At 48.7% G+C, this 22,742-nt stretch overlaps 1 protein-coding gene and 1 long non-coding RNA gene across 3 annotated transcripts in view; one reads left to right on the top strand and one right to left on the bottom strand.

The window, feature by feature from the left end:
* FBXO31 (F-box protein 31) overlaps window positions 1-21,241 on the bottom strand; it is a 521,890-nt gene extending 500,649 nt beyond the window's left edge. The window contains exon 1 of one of the 2 annotated variants that reach the window (XM_069636193.1): window positions 20,916-21,241. In XM_069636193.1, the coding sequence (XP_069492294.1) occupies window positions 20,916-21,174 (259 nt within the window). In that variant the 5' untranslated portion in view covers window positions 21,175-21,241. The remainder of the gene's footprint in view (window positions 1-20,915) is intronic. The other variant, XM_069636194.1, reaches the window with a different exon arrangement.
* On the top strand, window positions 17,599-18,363 carry LOC138521034 (uncharacterized). Its single transcript, XR_011282922.1, has 3 exons — window positions 17,599-17,762; window positions 17,879-18,008; window positions 18,191-18,363. It is a non-coding gene; the product is annotated as an uncharacterized lncRNA (long non-coding RNA).
* Window positions 21,242-22,742: the final 1,501 nt, after the last annotated feature.

Here is a 22,742-nt window from a genome sequence, read left to right as displayed (position 1 = left end):
CAGTAAATGTGCTAATCATCTTCATACCCAAGGCTGGAGATTTCAACACTATTTTAAGCACCTCTCTAGGTAGATCCAGCAGAGTTGCTAGAGCTCTTTCATTCTCTGCACAGGAAATTCACAAGGGCATGTATGATTTTGAGCTTTTAGACCTGTGGAGGACACTCCATCCAAGTGATAGGGAATATTCATATTACTCTTCAGTCCATGAAATGCAGTCACGGATTGAATGTATCTTAATCGGGACGGGGCTGTTACATAGGTCTTGAGAGTGCATTCTGCTCCTCAGAACTCTATGAGAACACCCCCGCTTATTGTGGGCATTTCTTCTTGAGGAGAATGCGATTGAGCAACATCTCTGGCATTTTAAATTGCATGCACTGTCGGATCTAGCATTTAAAAGTGACATCAACGTGGTCATTAACACCTTTTTTTAAACTAATATCGGCTTGGTCCCCCTGAATATTTACTATCTGGGACACAGTAAAGGTTTATCTTCATGCTGCATAGGCATAGAGAATGGAGTCCATAAGGCCATAAGGAAGAGTTTGACGGAACTCGAGGTAGAGATCAGACAACTTGAGATTGAAATGGATCAGGTCCAGCAATACAATCCTGCTTCCATCCATAAAAGTTCAACTGGACCAATTCCGCTCACTGGCAGATCAGGAGGTGAAATTAGTTTCTGCCCAGACACAGACCCGAAATATGGAGAGGACGGAAGACCTGCCACTTACTAGCCTTACTGTTGTGTTCTGAAAGAGCCATCACCTCTTTTGTTTTGCTGTAGTCGCCCTGAGTGGGACGGGTATGCCCAGACATGGGTCCCATGACTGCTGGGCCGAGAGACCCAAGCTACTCCTCACTGATGAGGCCTAACAAGACCAACACATGTTTGTGGATGCTTGTGGTCTCGTGCAGAAGGGATGTGACCTAGTAGTTCAGGCTAGACTGCCCCTTTTGGGGTAGGACCAAGCCTGATTTGCATATGGTCTTTCCCCTTTTGTAATGGCTTGGCAGGCAAAGAACAATGGCCTGGAGGGTTGCCTAGAGCAATACCAGTAATTCTAAACCTTCCAGCCATCACCCCTTTTGTTTTGCATTCTGAACGGGGGCCTACCAACATAGCGACCATATTGAACGATGAAGGGACACTTATGCCAGAACTGAGTGATAGTGTATATGTTTCATACTTCTAGCAAGATACTGTATGCTAGGAAGCATACACAATTCCCTATGGAACTCAAAGCAAACCTATGCGATATGCCAATGCGTAAGTTAAATCAGAGCACCCTATACTCTTAAATGCCCCAATCACGGAAAAGGATATAATGAATGCCATTGCAGCGCTACCCACCTCAAAAGTCCTGGTGTCGGATGGTTTAAAGGCTGTATTTATTTAACGAATTTAGTCCTAAAGTGTCCATGCACTTGTTGAAAGTCTGGCAAGAAGCTTTCCAGCAAGGCTCCCTCCCTCCTTCTATGGTGAAGCCATGATTACGCTAATCCTGAAGCCCAGGAAAGACCCCACTAATTGTCAATCCTATAGAACCATAGCACTACGTGTGGTGGTATATATCTAGTTGGCAGATATGAACTCTTGTCAGGAAGTTCTGTGGATGAGGGGGCAGATAGAAAAAGGGGGATGGCGGTGTAAGGAACTCCTGGTGGCAACAGTAAAGACAGACACAAGTGATCACAGTTCAAGAGTGTTTATTAGACTGTATGCAGGTTGGAAAAACGCCTAATCTAAACCTAAATCTAAGATAGGAGCAAGCGTCGACCATCAAACGAAAATAAGGCAGTCCTAGTGGCATTGTGTCAAATGAAAAAGGGCCTACACTAAGAAACCTATTGCCAAGCCTTCCAACTAATCGAAAAAGGTTGTGGGATAGTTTTCAAAAAAAGAAAGAAGTGTTCACAAATAATATGTCAGGATATGGTAGCCTGGGTCTTCCTTGCCCACGTTTTGAGCACGGGTTAAGGTGGGGTCTTGGAGCACAGCACAGTCTCGAGCTCTCCCAGCATGAGACGACAGTTCTGTTTTAGCTTATCAGGTGCCTTGATGGCCAAGTCTCTTTTATCTTCAAAAAGTCTCTTGCCTTCTAGGGTGAGTAAAACAACAAACACAAAGTTCCTTTTCAGGTACCAATCGCATTCCACAAATCATATATACACAGTCCCCTTTCAGTGAGTCTTGGGTGATGACTTCCACCCCGGAAACCCCCTCTTCTGGGCTTGGATCCTAAAACAGTTGCTATCGATATCAAGGCCTTCAGTGGTTGAGTCTCCTGTTTCCGAGTGCCTGATAGGTTTACAAAAATGACCAACAAAGGCAAAGTTCTGTTCTACGTATTCCTCAGGGGATGGCTTCACCCCTGGGTCCCCCTCTTCCGGGCGCAGACCCCTCGTTGCTTTCCGTCTCCCTCCACTGGGTTCACTATGGCTTACTTTTCGGGTGATGGCTTCACCCCTGGGTCCCGCTCTTCAGGGCGCAGACCTCTTTGCTTTCAGCCTCCCTCCACCGGGTTCACTATGACTTTCTCTTGGTTCCCAAATCTTAATGTCTTTTCTAACAGTTCATAGTGGACATCTCTCTACCAGGTTCACGTTTGTCAAAGCACTGTTTTTTGGGACTTTAGACTTTGTCCCCTCTTAGTCAGCATCACTCTTCCAGGTTCACTCTGTCCAACTTCACATTCACATTTACTTTCAATGTTTGCAGGATTTCCCCAGCATGGGGTCTGGCATGGATTCACATGCTCATGAATATTCCCCGTTGTCAGGCTGGAAATCCTCGGTAAAGAAAAAATCAGTTTCAGTTTCGTTTCTGAACTGTCTTTCTACTAGTAACCAATCACTGGTCTCTGGGTCATACTGCCCCCAACCAATGACTGCCCTCTACCTAAACCCCTCCTCTGGCAGCCATCTTCAGATTTTTACCACACCTTGAAGAGTCCTCGTGCTATAGCTCTCGAGCTTTTACTGCATTTTGTGATTTTTCAAAGAGTTTACTTCCGATCAACGGGGACCCGTTTCGGAATTTTCTACGCCCCTCAAGGGCTAATTTTCGTTGAGTTTTCACTTCTCGGAGGATTTCGGAAGACCTTTGAGGCCTACGCCGCGTGGTCATGGCCCAGGACAAGGGAAACACGACTCCAGGACCCAAGCTGTTCAGAAGCTGCCGTGGATGCAGACTACAGAATGTCTTCAAGGAAGATGAGCACTCCCGGTGCGTCTACTGCCTTCACAACCACAAATCGCACGTGGAGAAGGACTGTGCGTTTTGTAAGAACATGTCGGAACGGACAATGAGGGATCGTCATACCTGACTTGCCAACTGGCTGGAGGGGAAAGCCCCGGTCGAACCAGACAGCGACAGCCGAGGGGGAGCGAGGCAGCGATCCTCCCCACAAGGTGAAGGCCTCAGGCGCTTCCAAAGTCACGAAGGCCCTGATTCACCCGGCTAAGGCCTCGATTGAAGGAGTCGTGGCGACCCTGGCGAAGCCTGTGGAGGCTAACCCAGTAGAGACGACATCCAGGCCTAGAGTTTCCCTGCCACCCCGGAGGGAATCCTCTTTTCAGCCTATCAATAAGACCCCCGTGAAACCCCGGGTGGAGAAAGAGGGGGGCACGGTAGCCATAATGGACACAGATACCACCTCTGAAGATGAGCTGGCTGGCATCGCAAAGATCCTGGACAAGAGGTTCGAGGAAGTCCAGTCCTATGGGAGGGATCCCGACGAGGCAGACGTAGAAAGCGACGGTGGAGCCGACGAGGAGCCGCGGACTGTGGAGAAGACGGAGGACCCTACTCCCCAGCCGTCGCTCCCGTCGCAACTGGTGCCTATGCCACAGGACAACTCAGGAGCAATCTTGATGGCTATCCAGGCCCTATGTACGGAGATAAGGACAAGATTGCCCTTAACCCCAGCGGATGATCCAGCAGCACCTGGACCGTCGGGAAGCCCACTGAACAAGCAGAGGTGAATCCATCCTCCCCCTCCTTTCCAGCCTTTACCTCCTTCCCCTCCACCGAGGGATGAGACTGGAACGGAGACAGTGACGACGGGGACAGACGACGATGGTGGTGACGACGGGACGGATCTCCCATCACCTCCTGCCCGGGCCTCCCCTCCCGACGAAATTGGCTCTTTCCACGCCATGATCGCCAGGCCTTCGGAGCTCTTCCAACTTTGTACCGAAGAACAGAAGAAGGAGGGCTTCCTCTTCCAGCGACGGGAGGCCAAGAGGAAGACCGTCCTCTCAGTACCGTTACTAGATGACATCTGGGACGAAGGACTGTTGCTACTCAAGAACCCGTCCACGGCTCCTGCGAAGAGGGACCGTTATGAGAAGAAGTACCGGGTCCCAGATTCCACCCGATGTGCCTCAGAGCTCAGCCGTCCCAGTATTCGGTGGTCTGCGCAGCGGCAAAGAAGAAATCGGCAGGGGCGACGGGATCAGCTTCCACTTCCCCACCGGACGGCGAGGGGAAGAAGCTGGACGCCATGGGGCGACGAGTCATCTCGTCGGCGGCGACGACCATCAAAGTGGCCAACGCCCTCGCGATCGCGGTGCGCTACAACAGGGAGCTGTGGTTCAAGATCACTTCCCTCCTGAACTTCCTCCCAGACGACAAGAGGGCAGAAGCCCTTGAACTCCTGCAGAAAGGTGAGGTGGCTTCGGACAACGGCATCCCGGTGGCCACGGACATCACCGACACCGGCTTTCGCCAGATGGGCAACAGCGTTTGCCTTCGTCTGCGCGGTTGGCTTAAGGCCACCGATTTCCATCAGAACATGCAGACCAGGGTACTGGACATGGCCTTCGACGGGAACAACCTGTTCGGCAAGGCAGTGGACGAGTCACTGCAGGCCATCAAGACGGACACAGAGACGGCCCGGGACTTGGGTTATCTCGAACAACGACGGCCACCCTTTCGGGCCTCCAAAGGATTTGGTGGCGGTTCCTCGCCGTACCGCCAAGCGGCCCATTCATCGTCACAGGAGGCCTACAGAGGCCGTGGCAAGGCCGGAGGACATCGTCGTCGCCAGGCAGGCCAAGATGCCAAGGCCTTGGCGAAGCAGGATTGAACTGGCCACGCCATCAGGCCCCCACCGAAGCACCCCGGTGGGAGGCCGGCTGGTGAAGTTTGTCAGCGTGTGGGAGTCCATCTCCACCGACCGTTGGGTGCTGGACGCGCTGGGCCGCGGGCACACTCTGGAATTCCAAAGAAAGTGTCCCAGTCTACCACCTGTGGCCAGGAAGGAAAACCACGTCCCACAGCTACTTCGGAGGTACAAGCAATGCTGAAAAAGGGCGCGATAGAACTTGTCCCGAAGAGGCTCCAGGGGCTCCGGAGTGTACTCGCGGTACTTCCTCGCCCGAAAGAAGACCAGCGGTTGGCGACCCCTCCTGGACCTTCGTCGTCTAAACAAATGCATCAAGTCCAAGAAATTCCGGATGGTCACCCTCCAGCACGTGTTGGGACAGCTGGAGGAAGGCGACTTCCTATCGTCGCTGGACTTGGAGGATGCCTACTTCCACATCCCCATTCTCAAAGGACATCGAAAGTTCCTACGATTCGTGGTCTAAGGACGACACCATCAGTGCAAGGCCCTTCCCTTCGGATTGAAGTCAGCACCCAGGGTCTTCACCAAGTGCCCTGCACCGGTGGAGGTGGCGCGGCTGCGCCTGCAGGGGATCCACATTTACCCCTACCTGGACGATTGGCTCATCCGAAGCAAAGTCAAGGAAACTCACTGTCGATCACACAGCGAAGACCGTCCAACTGCTCACGGATCTGGAATTCTCGATCAACTTCGCAAAACCCCACTTGTTACTGTCGCAAGACGCCCTGTTCCTGGGAGCCAGACTCGACACAGTGGCACGATTGGCTTTGCGGTCGGAGGAAAGGACGAAGGCCATCTTCGGCAAGGTACAACAGCTGTTGACCATGGACGTGGCTAGGGTGAGGTCCATCAAGTCCCCACTCGGCATGATGTCATCGTGCATTTACTGCATGCGCCTATGCAGGTTGCTGATGCAACCACTGCAGGAGTTCCTCGACGCCTTTTGGATGCAAGTGGCAGGCAGCTTCAAAGACAGGATCTCACTCAGTGAGACTTTCCGCCAAGCGATCTGGTGGTGGGGCACCTGCGCGCATCTAGCGGCGGGCATGGACTTCCAGACCCAGCACATCAGGAAACAGTGACGACGGACGCCTCCCTGGAAGGATGGGGAGCGCACACCGGAGATCTCCACGCAAGAGGCCTTTGGCTCCCGGAGGAGAGGTCACTACAAATCAACGTCCTGGAGCTCCAAGCCATGTTCTGGGCACTCAGGTTGTTCCTTCCGTCCCTCAAGGGCAAGGTGGTAAGGGTCTTCACCAACAACACCACCACCACCACCACAATGTTCTACATCAGGAAGCAGGATCTGTAGCACTGGTCCATTGCCCAAGGGATGCTCCTGGTACCTTTCCATCTGGCAGGAATAAAGAAAACCATTGCCGACTCACTCAGCAGGGAGCTGCGCTCGTGCCACTAGTGGGAGCTTTGGCAGGATCAAGTGGATCTCCTATTCCGACGATGGGGCAATCCCCAGATCGACCTATTCGCGACAGTGACGAATGCCAAGTGCCAGAGGTTCGCCAGCAGGTTTCCCCAGCCGGGGAGCATGGGCGATGCCTTCTCATTCCCCTGGGACGGCCTGTTCCTGTATGCGTTCCCTCCGTTGCGACTCAGTCAACTCAGACGGTCCCGGTGCAGGATGATCCTCGTCGCACCGGCGTGGCCGAGGCAGATCTGGTTCCCAGATTTTGTGGACATGTCAGCGTCCCCCTGGTCAAAATTCCGGCGGACGCGGATCTTCTCGCCAGGGAAGGAGGCGCCATCCTCCATCACGACCCAGGATCGCTGAACCTGCAGGCCTGGCTCCTGCAGCACTAGAGTTCGGAGGGTACAATAACCCGGCGGACTGCAAGGAGGTGCTTGCTTGCAAAGGCCAGGGCGTCCTCGACTCTCAAGTGCTATGGACACAAATGGAAGAGGTTCTCTGTCTGGTGCCGTGCACAGAAGATTAACCCTCTGCGGATTACGGCCCCTCAAGTGCTGCTGTACCTACTATCGCTGGCCAAGGCGGGGCTGGCACATGCCTCCATCAAGATCCATCTGGCGGCTATCTCCCGCTACACCAGAACTTCGAGCGGTCATCTCTGTGGTCTCATCGCCTGGTGAAGGAGTTCATGAAAGGACTGTTCCGGTCGTTCCTGCCGGTGAGGCCCCGGCCCCGGCGTGGGAGCTCAACGTGGTGCTGACCAGGCTCATGGGGCCGCCATTCGAGCCTCTGCATTTGGCACCGTTGAAGTTCCTGTCGTGGAAGACAGTGTTTCTTGTGACCATCACCTCTGCACGAAGAGTGGGAGAGATCCAGGCCCTCTTCTGTAAACCTCCATACCTGACATTCCACGAGGGTAGTGCTGAGGATGCACCCCTCCTTCATGCCCAAGGTGCCGTCGGACTTCCATCTCAACGAGCCTTTGGTGTTACCTGTTTTCTTCCCGTTGCCTTTGTTGCCGGCTGAGAGGACTTTGCACTCGCTGGATGTGGCTAGAGTGCTGAAGTTCTACGTGGACCGCATGAAGAGTCTTTGGAAGACATCACAGCTGTTTGTGAACTTTGGACCTATGAACCAAGGGAAGGATCTCTCGAAGGCTTCCATTTCCAGATGGCTCTCCGGCTGCATCATGCACTGCATCATGCTCTGCCACCGGTTGGCAAACCGACCGTTACCTGGCTGTCCGAGAGCCCATTCAACCAGAGCGATTGTTGCTACCATGGCGTTCCTGTCTGGTGTGTCCCTGCTGGACATCTGCAGAGCTGCTACGTAGAGGTTGACGCACACCTTCACAAGATTCTACTGCGTCGACCGGGATTCCAGGGAGGAGTCCAGAGTCGGCCAGGCAGTGCTGTGCAACCTGTTCGCCTGAAGGTGAGCCTGGTGAGGAGGTAAGAGATGCTTAATGTTTCGTTGTTGAAATGCTTAATGTTGAGCCTTGCCACCTCCCGTGGTTCTGCATGTGTGTACTGCTATGTATTCTTGTATTCACGAGCATGTGAATCCATGCCAGACCACATGCTGGAGAAGGAACAAGTTACTTACCTGTAACTGGTGTTCTCCATCATGGTTCTGGCATGGATTCACATGTGAACCCTCCCTCAAACCCCTCTGCGACTCTTCTCTTGGTCATACTGCCACTTTACGTGCTACCAAATCTGAAGATGGCTGCCAGAGGAGGGGCTTAGGTAGAGGGCAGTCATTGGTTGGGGGCAGTATGACCCAGAGACCAATGATTCCCAGCGAATCCATCCCAGACCCATGCTGGAGAACAACAGTTACAGGTAAGTAACTTGTTCCTTACTTCCCTTGCTTTCTTATAGTTCTTAGGTCAAAGGCTTTCGACTGTACAGGGATTTTGCTTGACCTCCTGTATGACCACTTTGAGCTATCTCGACGGCTCTCCTACAGCCTTCTGGTATCTGTAGTTTCACTCAGGGATCAATCAGAGTCGACCAGAGTTTCTCGAAGCAGCACCCACGTGGTGCTGGTCCCCTTCTCCAGCTGGTCTCCCCTTTACAATTTTTCTTTGAACTTCTTTTACTTTCATTCCTCACAGCCCGGTTCTTATCAGTTTTTCCTTCGACTCACTGGCTGTGATGAACCGCTTGGTTTTCTTCACAACTGGAGTCAAGGCCGGTACCATGGTAGCAGGAGTCTCCCTCGATCCAGTTTATCAGCGTCAATACGCTCGGTGTACCTTTGACATCTGCTGCAGGACACTTGGTCTATTGTCCTCGGTTTTACGATTCCTTTTGCAGAGGTTTCGCTGGGTTTTCTCAATAAGGGCAAGGTTGTGTCGCTCCTTGTCTGCCTCTCGATGTTTGTCGCCTTTCTCCTCCTCTTGAACTGCCTGGTCATGATAGCTGTCTCATTGTGCGGTCTGCCTCGCTCGTGCTGTGCTCTCTATGCTCTCTTGCTCCCCTTTTTATCCCTCTTGGGAAGGGAAAGGGCCGTCAGGTGTGTGTGATTCTGATAAATTGCCTGATTTTTGCCTGACCCTGGTATTGGGACAAGTCAGGTAAACGGCTCTGGTGTTAGTCCATTGTCTTTCATGTTGTGCAAAAGTGTTCGTGTCGGAAAAGGGGGGGGCAGGGTTTTTGAATGTCCTACGGAAGAGGATGGGGAAAAGGTGTTGAAGGAAGGGGGATACCACGTCTCACCCTTCAGTGTCCCACTCACACTCCCCGAGGACACCCCATCCAGGTGATCCTCCCTCACTAGTCCACCCACAGGATCCAATAGCGATGGCCATGTCCTGGCCACCTGGACGACAGATCTCTGGGATTTAGCCAGGGTGACACCTTCAGGTTTCTCACAGCGGTTAAACAGGCATAGGGCGCAAGCTTTAATCGGCCACTGAGTGACTACTGTATGTTTTTTATGTTGAAGGGAAAGTGTGAAAGGGAATTGTATCTGGGCAATCACAAACAATGGGGGCTCTGCCAAAACTAGGGTGAGTTGGCAGTTAGTTGTGAAGTTGTCCCACTGAGCTTGATCATAACCCTGGGGAGTGGCTTCCTCTGAGGGTTTGACAACTGAGAACTAGGCCTGCCTCCCATCACAGTCTTCAGCTACAACCCAAACAGACTCGTTTTTGGGACACTGAGAATGCTAGGATCCCTCACTGATTGTTTCAATGTGTCCCTCCTCAGCACACGAGGGAAGTGGCTACATCCCCCATTCACAGCCCCCACCCACTCACACAAATACTAGAGCAGCGTCTTCTGATTCTAGAATGGGAATCTGAAGTACAGGCAAGTCCCTGTTCGGTCCAGAACCTTTCTACGACCCACCTCAGCAAGCTCTACCCTATGAGGCAGACGGGCAGCTGTAAGCCCGGTTTGCCGCAGGGTGTCCCCCTGTATCTGGTGGGTGATAGGGCACCGCTGCCACACTAGCTCAGGGAAGCCTTTCTGAAGCTACCCTGTACTGGTGTAGCAGCAACGTCCTATTTAAATGAAAAGCTCCAAGCTGATGTGTACGAGCGGAGAGCTTATCACTTAAATAGTGCGCCGCTGCCACACCAGCATGGGCAGTTTTTCAAAGGCTGTCCCATTCTGGTGTAGCAGCAGTGCCCTATTGAAATGAAAAAAGTCCTGCTCCCGTGCTGGAGCACCCAGAAGAAGGGACATTTGTTTTTATGAGGAGCAAATGTAATATATTTTTCTGTTTTTCAGGGGTGGGCTGCAGGGGCTACAGCTCTTCCATTGTTTGGAATGGTAGGTATGTGCAGTGCATGTAACAGACAAATCAGAGCAGGCATATTAACCCTTTGTGAAATCTAACTGGGAATGGGAAATTCGGACCCGTAGGATACACGTATCTCTCTGTAACAGAGACATTAACACCCCTGGCTTTATTACAGGGACTCAAACTTACTTTTATCTCTTATTTGATTCATTTTTTTTATTTGACTTTTTATTTTGGTAGAATTATTTGAGTACTGATTACATTTGAATTTATAAGTTTTGGCTCCATCAGGTGGTGGTTTAGTTCCCCTCTGCATGTGAGCCAAAATTAATGCCCTAAATGATGACTAGGAGATAAGGCGTCAGGTTCAGTCCTTACCTCTTTGCTTCTGGACTCCTTTGCTGGGAAGAGGTAAGGCCTGTCCTTTCAGGCAGCCACCATGCAACCCGATTACAGGATAACAGGTAAGCACTACGGCTACCCGGGAGCAAGGTCCCAGGGGGGAAAAAACCTTGAGGGGGGGAAAAAAAACAAGGTGCTGAGAAGACATTCCAGGTACAATTGTTATTCTGGGAATTTGTCTTTACAAGAACCAGGAACAAGTAGAAAACACGAGGTTGCAAGGCAAACTAGCGTTCCGCAATACAAAACGATTGCAATGCGAGAAGCCTTCTGAAAACCTCTATTTCCGGGTATCAGATGTTGCAGAGCACGTGAACGCGATGATGTCACCGTGTGGCAAGAGCATCTGGGAGCAATCTTGGATCGGGACGCAATTTGAAAGCGTTTCCAAAATGAAACCTGATCAGATAAGCGCCAAGTAGGCGAAAGCATGACATAAGGGTTGGCAGAGACAGATACAGAGTCTGGATTTTGTTTGGCTGAACTCTCTTTAGTCTTGGTTATCTGCAGTTAAAAGGTTTTGCATTTTGCATTATTCATATTACCAAACTTTTTTTAGGATCAGACAGCAGGCGACCATTGCCAAACACAGTTGGCCATTGCTGACATTTGCCAGCGTCCAAACCAACCACAGTTGCCTATCCCCAAGTTAATCATTGCCAACCATGGCCCACCATCCCCAATCATAGCTAACCATTGCCAAGCATCGCCAATCATGGTCAAGTCTTGCCGATCATGGACAGAGATTATGGACCATGGCCGACTATAGCCATCTGTTGAGCCAGTAAGGTTGTTCTGTGGGTTGAGTCCCCAGCACAGAGATCTGAGGAACACCTCTAGACTGCACCTTTTATACTTTCAGGGTCTATCAAAGACCTTGAAATTATATGAGGTTAATGGTCAAGGTGTATTATTGCAGTGGCAAGAGTGCATTTAGTTTATGGAGGGTGTTTTGTCAAAGATTGTGTGAGAGACAGGTAGAGAGAGAGATAAAGACAAACGCTTATGATGATGATGATGATAGTTTACTTATATAGCGCCTATACACAATGTGTTTCAAAGCGCTTCAAGGCAAGGGAGGGAACAAGGGAAAATACAATGACATTCTTACAGGCCATGAACAGCAAGGGTGTGAAATGAACTATCGTACTCGGCCTGACGACATTTCAGATAGTGCAAGAGCTAAGACATAGATAAGGAAGGGAGGGGGAGAATGGGAAGGAAATGTAAACAGACAGGTGACTACCGTACTAGGCCTGACGACATTTCTGGTAGAGCTGGAGAAAAACAAAAGGTGAGGGAGAGGGGTGCAGAAAGGGAGGGGAGGAACAAAACAAGCGACTATCATACTAGGCCTGACGACATTTCAGATAGTGCTGGATGTGGAGTGGGGAGGAAAAAACAGTAACGGAAGTGTGGAGGAAACAGACGAGGTTGCTATCATATTAGGTCCAGGGACAATTCTGATAGAGTAAGTGCATAGAAGAAAGTAAGGGGAGGAGATATGAAAAGGGAGAAGGGAAAAGGAGAGAACAGAGAGTAAGCAGCCAAAAAGAGTGGAGAAGCAAGAGTGGAGAGAGAATAGAATTGCAGAAGTCAGTAGTAACGCATAATGTTGCAAGCCAGAATACAAGATGAAGATGGGAACAGCATGATTCAGGGCCACCACGAGTACTAGATGCAAAGGAAATCCAGCATGAGAGTTGAGAAAGAGTGACGCACCGTGAATGAATGAAGTCCATAAAAGTCAAATCCAGCATTGGCCACAAGACGGTGATGGTGAAACCAGAATTTATCAGGACAGACTCCTGTAGAAGTAGCCTGGAATGGGGTAGGGGGAGCAGGGTAGAAGAATCAAGCAAACCAGGCAACACCTGTGTGCGAGAAGGGTTGGGGCACAAGGGAACATCACAGGGGGACCAGAGAGGGTGGGGATGGCCTGTGGGGACAGAGGGGGGTAACACATGTTGGTGCATGCGTACCTGCTGTCTGAGCAGGGGGTCGGGCCCTGGGTGCTCCTGGTCTGAGCAGGCCCAAACAGGAATTGCCCTTTTCTTCGTCTGCCCTTCGCTTAGGACGCCCAGGCGAGAGACACCCTTGATCTAATAGTTAAGAGCAGGAAAGAAGAGGCAGGGCTAAGAAGGTGGGTGGTGCTTAGGCCAGGTGACCTAGATCCACTTGCACCTGCTCCCCATCTGCAAAGGAAAAGAGGCTGGAGGGCTCCTTAAGTAGGGAAACAGAGCAGCAAGCAGGAAGGCACCAGGTGGGCGGGGCTTGCTAAGTGGTGAAAAAGAGCAGCAGGCAGGAAGGCACCAGGTGGGCGGAGCTTAGGCCAGGTGACCGAGATCCACTTGCACCTGCTCCCCACTTACCATTCCAGCACCCAATATGGCATCCAGAAAATCATCATGGAAGGGATAAACACACGTTATAAATATAATCCCCACCTGTGGAACACCACCAATCACTGGGGCACCCTTGAACGGCATTAATAATCATGCCAATTAATCTGTTTTTACATACTGCCTGCGCCTGCTGTTTGCATCTCCTGCTTAACAAATGTATGATATACACAGCCTATAAAATAGCTAGACTGGTAATATTGCTGTGGAAAACATTAATACACTTGCTACCGTGATCTCCATGTGAGCAGGAGTAGGTACAATTTTTATTTTATTTATTTAATATATTTTCACTGTGAAACATATTCTAATGAGGCCTCACAGCGTTGACAACATTGGCAGCTTCCACTGACGCAAGGTTGATGAAATAGGAACAGTTCCACTTTCTAAGAGTATCATCTGGTATGGAAGACTTTGCTAAACCAGGGGATTACACCAAGAACTGCACTAGAAGCAGCGAACATGCTTTAACAAGCTTGTGGCAGTGGGGTTTGAAAGGGAAGGCTGCATCAATCCTACTCACTGACAAATAATCCGGCAGGGCTTCTGTATTGATCTGCACAAAAGAGGAATACATCAGTACAGTACTCCACTCATGCACATCTTCTGAACTAAGGACGTGAGACCAAAGGACATGGAGGAGAGAAGATGTGGCACTTTGCAGCAGCACAACATCTCTCTTATCTCCTGACTCAAGGTTTGAGCCCAGGCCATTGTAAAAGGGAGGCAACATAATGCGTGCCTGCTGCACCCATGCACCAACGCAGTATCCCACGTGTGTTCGGAATTGAGGGCTTCTTACCTGCAGATGCTGTAAGGGGTGAGAAGCACAACCATGTATGCCTACTGTGTTGATGTTTCGGCACAGCATACTGTGTTGCCCGCAACACTCTGCCCGACGCCACAAGGGCACGCTGTTCGTGGTCAAGGAGGCGTGTGAGGGTCTCGCAGGGCGCTGCACACAAAAGCACAGAGCGGCAGGCAGAGCGGTTGCTCCCATGGGGCTCTCCTGCTTGTGGAATGAACTACACTATGCACACCAGCCGGGTGTGATAGCAGCATAGGTACTTTATGAAGAATAATACTGTATCTTGTTAACAATAACAAGACTATGGGCCTCATTACGGGTCTGGCGGTAACCCTGCCGGTAAAACCAGTGGGTTGCCGCCAGACCCGACAAAAATTGCCAGCACCCGATTTCCCAGTAACACCAACCCCGGTGGCCGGGAAGTCAGACGCCGGTAATTCTGTTCGTCCCCATTCCCATTGAGTCCAATAGGACTCAATGGGAATGGGGACCAAGGAAGCAACGTCACGTTAATAACGGTTTTGGTGCTTCCATGAAACTCTGCGGGCGGGACGGCACCTGCCCGCAGAGTCATACTGTGCCGGTCCGGTAACAACAGTGCCGGCACAGTCGTAAGTCAACTTTATGTGTAGAAATACTCATTTCTGCACATATCTCTCAGGCATATTACCTCCATGTTCCTCTTGCTTGTCCCAGTACCTACTTTTAAGGTATCAGCCTCTTTGACAGAAACCCTTCAGGTGTCGGCATATGAGGAGGGTCACACAGCTTGCAGACTTAATTGCTGCTGTAAACACGCTACTGGTGTAATAAAAATGCTGAAGCCAGGTCTGCAGTCAGCCACTTAATTTATAAGCACTCTGTGTTGATTTCATTGGAGTGCTGTTAAGCACAAGCATTGGCAAAGCCAACAGTTTTGGCTTGTGTATAATATTAGGAAATTGTCAGGCACTGCTTAGATGCCCAGATACTGCCACATTTTGCACCTGCAACTACCAATGGGCAGTTAATACCAATACGACTGTGCCTGACAAGTGCCTTTGCCATGCCTACAAAAAAGCCCAAACTGTTCGCATTGCTAATGCTTGTTGTGTCAGTGTGCTCCGTCTTGTCGATGTTCCTGTTGCTGTCTGTCACAAACACACCTTGTACCCACCGACTTTCCTTATGTATTGCTGTTTGTGGTTGTTTTTATTAGTGCCCCTTTGATGGAAAATTGTATTTGAAAGGTTGCATTTCTTGATTTATGTAAGGAATCTGTGGCGGTATATGATGAGGATGTATCACTTTGTTGAAATTACTGTTCACGCTCTTTCTTGAATATAACATTTTGACAAAAAATGTGTAGAACCTAATGGAGGAAGTCTTATGTGGTGTGTTGAAGCCCTTCAATCCGTAGGATGGGTGAAATGCACAAGGGTGGTTCATAAACTCATAGATGTGGCACCAGGGACTGTAAAGCTTCATATCTTGATCGGCTGGAGAACACCTGGACACAGTGGCGTACCGAGCGGGGGCTGAGGGAGGGCACACTGCCACCCCACATGCTCTTTTGAGAGCCTGACTGGGACTTTCGTCTGTGGGCCACCTCTCCTGTTCGGCACCTCAATGAAGGTGCCCAAACGGGAAAGGTGTCCCCCTGGCAGGACAATGTGTGCTGAGTAATTCCTGCTCAGCACAGTAATTGTCCTGGCAGCAGGACACCTTACTCTTTCCGAAGCCTCTGCCAGGATAATGTCCCAAGGAGCTCCAGGCAGCAGCAGAGGGGCTCGCAAGTTGCTCTGTGTCAAGAGCATTTCAAGGTGAACCATTAGGCACTGATGGAAGGGAGGGTGGACTATTAGCAGGAACATTTGTCCATTTAGAAATGTGCATGGGAGGGAGTGATCAGGTGTGAGACGGTTGCATATTGCTGCAGGCTTTATGAAATAATAAGTATGGCTTTACCCAAGGGGGGTTTGTTAGGCTCACATTAATCTGCATGATGCTATTGTGACTTTGCATGCAGGATGGGGACAATAAAACTAAATCCATCCTCTTATTCCTCAACATATTTCTATAATGATGTATAGTTAAAGTTAATAATGAAAGGGTAGTTTCTTATGTAATGTGCTTTGCTTCCAAGGCATTGCTATAAAGTATTATGTAATGTGTGCAGGTTTAGTAGGAAAACAACATCATTCCAAATTAAAGGAAAGGAATGGAAGATCAAACATTTCTCAAATTGTAAAACTACAAATGTGGTCTACATCATTGAATGTCCTTGCGGACTCAGATATGTTGGCCAGACCCAGAGGCAAGTCAACAAAAGAATTGGTGAACATCGCTCTAGGATTCGATGTCGAGTCCACACAGCACCACTAGTCTCGCACTTCATGGAGTATCAACATAGTGCGGATGATATATACTGGTGGATTGCAGATACAGTAGCCAACACCACCAATGCATCCAATGCATTTAACAATAAGGAATCATGGTGGATTTTTAAACTTAAGGCTACTACTAAGGGTCTCAACGAGGCCATGCCAAATACCTTCAGATGACCGGTTAGTCCCTACCCCTTTCACTAAACTCGTGAGGGGACCCACCACTTCTTTTCCTTCACACAAATAGGACAGTCCACTATGTGGCTGTACTCGAGCAATATGCCAGGTGTGCTATCAACGCCTGACCGCACAAGTACACATCATGTCCTTGTATTGTTAGGTGCTTTACTTTTTCTATAAAGTGGAGCACTAACTAGCAATGTGCTTCCTTATGTACCATTCTTGAAAATGTACACGCAATAATTTCATGCAAAGCAATTAATGTTATGCACAATAAGAGTTTATTTGCTAATGGGTTTCATCCTGTGCCAACCTTGTCTTTCCTGCATATGCCATGGTTCACTCCTATTTGGTATCACTTACAGTATATATATATATATATATATATATATATATATATATATATATATATATATATATATATATCATACGCACACCAATTGATGCTGAGCATATTTACTTTGAGTTTTGAAATGCTTGTGTCACTGTCTATTTTGTAAACAACACACAGCCTACAATCATTGCGGCAACAAACTGCCTTACTATTCAATCCATAAGAATCTACCAGTATATGGGGGATGTACATCTGTGCCCTCCGTAATCGCAACCAACATCTTCCCTATTCAATATTCCCATTCACAGCCCACACGATAGAAGCTCTGATTCCACCCCACTCCTTTTAACGCCATATTACGCTTCGCATAAACTGTTTGGTTACCATGCCAACCCTTGGACCTACATGGTTCGCGCATGTGCAGGGGAACAGACACTTCTTACCTGTGCCTGCGCTGAGCGTACTTGTGACGCAGCTCTGACTGTCTCTGTTCCGACGCCGGCTCTCGTAGCCGACCTCCACAGCCCAAGAAAGCGATCGACTCACTTTTCGGACACATAGGTAAGAGCGCCCTGCTGGGCTTGCCACGAAGGAGCCAGGGGTTTACCGCCCCAGCCACGGAAGCTACCCGTGTCCTAAGCTCCTGTCTTCTCACGACGGCACGATCCAACCCAATACGGGCGGGCGCCTTCCGCCCCTTGCTTTCAGAAGTCTCATAGCATCAGATTTTTCTGAATCTCTTTAGAGCGTCTTCTTGATAAACTGTACCCTGGTTTCTCATTTCCAGGGTCCTGCAGCCACATTAAGGCGCGGCAAAATTCACACCCCATAATCCTGGGAGCCCCACCAATATGTGGACCACCGCCTGATTGCCTTTTACAAGCATCATTCATAAGGTCCTCGCACAACTGAACACAGCCAAGAATCTCCAAACGGCTGCAGGACTGTGCCAACAGGTACTTGTATGTCAACTGTTTTAGTCAAGCATTCCACTACACATTAGTGACTACCATTTATTTACTCATACATATATGCTTTCTGTGTTTTTTAAATATTTTTCCCAATACCCAAGTGCATCCAGCACACCAGTTACCTAGCGGCAGAAATCCCCTCCTACTGCTTGAAGAGGTCCGCCACTCATTTTTCCCAGTCCCCTGGTACCACCAACTGGAAGAAAACACCACTTTCTGATTACTGTCCAGGTCAGTAACCAAGTGCCAGCAAGCCAGTGGACAATGACATATTGTTCACTCACATGGTCTCAATTAGATTTTATTGCATCCCAGTATAACTAGCATCAGATTTGAACCTCCTAGACGAGCTCTACAATATTTTCTGAGCCCATTTCCCTCTTTTTCTTTTCTTTCCTTTGTTTTCCATATAGGGGAGACCAAGTCAAGGCAAATGAAGAAGGCTTTCCGCCGAAACGTCACAGGACTACATCATTTTGAGGGCTTTATTCCCCCATTCCCGCTTCACAACTCGATCCGTTTTTAGTCGTTGACCAACGACTAGGTCCCTTTCCTTTAGGAGCCAGTAACAAATCTACCCAGTCTCAGAAAGAAAGAAAGTCTTTTCTCCGACACATGGTCTGGACTCCACACATCCCACATAGGCGTTTGCCTTGTGTTTAAATAATACACCATGTTTCGCTGCATCCATTGCACATCTAGGCAAATCATCGATTGTGCATTCATTTGCCTTGTTTGTTAATTTCCCTTAAGCATTTGCTATCTTTTCTTTGTTGCATTTGTTTAATAAGCTGACTGTAATTTGATCCTTATGTACACCAGAAAACAAATTAGTTTCATGTTAGACTTAAATGCGGGGAAAAAATTCCCCCTGCATTCACCGACAATGGCTAAATAAAAAGCTACAGTGCACCTTTGAAGGGCTCCAAAGCTTGTCTTTTTTGTATATGTATGACAGTTAGCTTAATGAAATAGCTTTTGCCATACTAAGCATGCTGAATAACTTAGCCTTGACCAAAATGTTTAGGTCAAGAGTCTAAAAGTAAGTGGCAGGGCGCCATCCCTTTCGTTTCAAGTATCATTAGCTCTTAAGTCCTTCCACTTGTTCATGAGCTGACCCTCCAGTTACATAGATAAAGTATTATTTAAGCAGATGAAATGCAAAGGGAAACATTAATAAAAATCTATATAAACTAAAACTGTGAAGAAGTGCTCAGTTGCTTAAATTGTCCACATCCCAGTTTCACCATTTAACCAAAGTGTGTGATCCTGGGCAGACCATGTAATCAGACTGTGTCTTATCTGCAGCTCTGTAAGTGATTCACTTCAAAGCTTTTATATATCATGCTGTTATTTTTTAAAAGCCTGACTTGCTCCATATATAACAATGCAATTTAGGTATTTTGCACCAGAAAATTATTTGCCACTTGGCTTACTTATGACAACGTATTCTAAAGTCAGTTGCATGGCGCCTCCAAGTATCAAAGACTGTTGATGCTCCTTGCGATTTGCTTTCTGTGAAGTAATTTCTGTTGGTGCAATCCATATGCAAATGAGTTGGTGTATGTATTTTGCCCCACAGCGCCTGGACAGAGCTCTAATAGATGAGTTCCCTGCATCTGTAATGATTCTGCCCTTTTTCATTTTTGTTGTGTTAAAAGGCGAGATGCCACTAGTAATGTTACCAAAAAAATAGATTGGGGCACGGGTGGGCGGTTTGTGGGCGCGAATGAGACAACCTGGAATTGCGTGCACTGCATTTGAGGGGAAAGTAGCAGGCGTTTCACGTGGCTGTCCCCCTCACCACATCTTGCAATGCTGAATACTCCACTTGCAGGATAATATAGGGAGGCTTTTCATAAGATGTAACTGTCTTTTTTTTTGTTAACCTTTATTTGATTTTGCTTGACACTGCATAGAGGAGTGCGTAGGGGGTACATACATCAACTTCTAAAAAGATCATACAAAAAAACATGTACTTGCAGTAATATACATCTTCATGACAAAATCATATCACTGAGATGTAACTGTCTTGTTATTATCACAAAGCGCAGCTCGACATTTCATGAACTGTAACGAGCCGTTAATGGCTTCAGTCGAAGCCTCCTATTTTAATGACAAGTTAAAGTTTATGCAATGCCTAGCTTCGTTCCGTTGTGGGTATAGATTAATGACTGTTTATTATTCTGAGAGAAAGCTTTACATCAGCAGCTTCCTCAGGGACAGCCTCGCGTTTTAATGCAAAGCTTTCTCTCAGAATGAACAGTGTTTTTATCTATTACAGCAACGTGCTGCGCGGTGCTCTGCTGCTTATGTCTGTGACAGCTCGGAAGAAGGGCCACTGCTCAGGCGTAATACAGCCAATCAGCGATCAGCCGAAGGCAGCCAAAGACCAGGGGATACCGGATCGGTATGGGATACCAAATATTACAGAACAGTGGCCGTCTTCGAGGCCGCAGAAGCAGGGAGTGAGAACAAGCAAAATGCTTTCATTTGTACACAGACTCATTTCAAATGACATGTTGCTGTTTTCAGCACTAATTGCAAGGAACATCATCCCTTTAATTTTCCAAATGGTTTTTAAACGTGCTTCGTAAAAGCGTTCAGCTGGATTCGTTGCAGAGTTTGTACGTGTCCAGCTTGTCAGAAAGCCAATGAGTTTTAAATGGTCATCAGTACCAGCCAGCTAAGCAGAAATCTCTTGTGCATGTTTAGAGTTTTCACAGCATCAATTTACTTGCTGCATAGTTTTAAATTCACAAGTCATTTTATCGTTATATTATCCCCATTGAGTAATGTTATGCTTAGTGACTTGCAAGCTACGTTCTGTGCGTCTTAAGAAACCCTTTTCAGCAAAAGGTCTTCAAAAAGTGTCCATTAGCAAAAGCGGTCAAGTCAACAACATATCCGCACACAATGATGCATCCTTTCACATCAAAGCAACGCTTCGCATTAGAATGCAAGGTTTGCAATAGAACAACAATGCTGTATCATAAACAACTCAGTTAACCCCTCACTCAGCACAGCTTTCTGGTGTCTTCTCAGCCTCCTTTAGGGATCTACTATGATTCCAACCTCTTGCACTTAACCCTACATTACACCCTTCCTGCGGCGAAAAAACGTAAAACCCAACCTCACCTTCACGACATCGCCTCCTCCAGATGGTGTCGGTGCTAAGGATCTGCCGGAACTTCCTGCAGACTTGGGCTAAGCTAGGTAGCTGTGTACCAGGCAGGGAGCCGAATATATGCACAAGTATTTCAGGGGGCAACTGCAACAAGGAGCGGGGTGCTTCTATGCGTTCTTCTTCCTCCGGTTCCACCTCCGGGTCAAGGCGCTCTCTCCTACGACAACCACGCGCCTGTCCGACCCCACAGAGCCGTGCACACACCGCCATCCGCTCTCTAATGCCAGCCACAGTTAGACAACACTGCCGGCTAGAGAAAGGCGGGGCGTCGCGTAATACGTCACCGCGTAGCTACGGGAGGCCGTGAGGGTGGTTGCATGGAGTTCATTGCACACATACCAAGGACAGTTTGACGTCACCGCGTAACCGCAGAACCAGATGTGGGTGCTGTTCTCCGATGACATTTACGTTACTACCATGGTCCCTTTCTTAAGTTTAAAGGTGTATTACTTTTCTGTGCATTAAAAGGGGTAAATCCACAAATTAAATATCACAAGGCAGTAAGCAATATAAATCAGCAATCTAATCAAATGTGATTGTACATCAGTGTAAGGTAAACCCTGGCCCAATTAGGGCTGGCTAATGTATGTAGTTGTGTTCACTGAGCTAGGCAGTAGGAGTACTCTGGCTATCTGGAAACCACACTCCAACAATATCTTTTTGGAGTAGGAAACTGGGCTAGGGATGTAGGAGCCCCGTTCAAGGATGAGGGAAAAGATATGACAACACCGAGACCTGGATCCCCAATTGCCTCTTTTAATGTATACTTGTATAATTAAAATTAAATATGTATCTCAGTCATCACGTTGCTTGACAACTTTGTCACACAGGGCCATCCAGAAAAAGTCAGATGCAGATACTTTTAATTAATCTTTTAAAGAAAGGATATTCACTGATAGTTGTGCAATCTATTAGAGAACTAGCTGTCCCTGACCATGTGTTGCTGTGGCTCAGTCTGGTTAAATGGAAAAGAAAGAAAAGAGAAAGCGCACGTTTCTAATATGTTTAATTTGACAATGCTTGTGGCATACATGCCAACATTCCGTAACACCTGGGAGGGAGATTTCTTCAGAGAAATCGGGAGACAACAATTTCCCCATAGGATTGTATTGGGGAAATCCTTATTTTAGGCGGGATTATGTGGAAAATAGAAGTATTAGGTGTGATTTGTTTCCTCAGAAGCTGCGCTTCACGAACGAAGCAGTGTTGGTACTCTGCAGCCCAGCGTGAACCCGACAGCACTGCGAGCAGAGCTCTTGCTGCTTTCCCCTGCTTCCTGGAGGAGGCGGGGCTTTTCGTGGACACGTGAGTGGTCACGTGATTTCAAGGCCGCAATAACTGCCGGCATATCCGCCCGAGCGGCGTGTGATTTGTTTCCTCAGAAGCTGCGCTTCACGAACGAAGCAGTGTTGGTACTCTGCAGCCCAGCGTGAACCCGACAGCACTGCGAGCAGAGCTCTTGCTGCTTTCCCCTGCTTCCTGGAGGAGGCGGGGCTTTTCGTGGACACGTGAGTGGTCACGGGATTTCAAGGCCGCAATAACTGCCGGCATATCCGCCCGAGCGGCGTGTGATTTGTTTCCTCAGAAGCTGCGCTTCACGAACGAAGCAGTGTTGGTACTCTGCAGCCCAGCGTGAACCCGACAGCACTGCGAGCAGAGCTCTTGCTGCTTTCCCCTGCTTCCTGGAGGAGGCGGGGCTTTTCGTGGACACGTGAGTGGTCACGTGATTTCAAGGCCGCAATAACTGCCGGCATATCCGCCCGAGCGGCGTGTGATTT

The sequence above is a fragment of the Ambystoma mexicanum genome, chromosome 1q (assembly GCF_040938575.1).
Source record: "Ambystoma mexicanum isolate Mex_15411 chromosome 1q, UKY_AmexF1_1, whole genome shotgun sequence".
In the NCBI taxonomy this organism is placed as follows: Eukaryota; Metazoa; Chordata; class Amphibia; order Caudata; family Ambystomatidae; genus Ambystoma; species Ambystoma mexicanum.
Note: the sequence above shows the minus strand (reverse complement) of the source record. Positions and strands in the feature narration are given on the sequence as shown.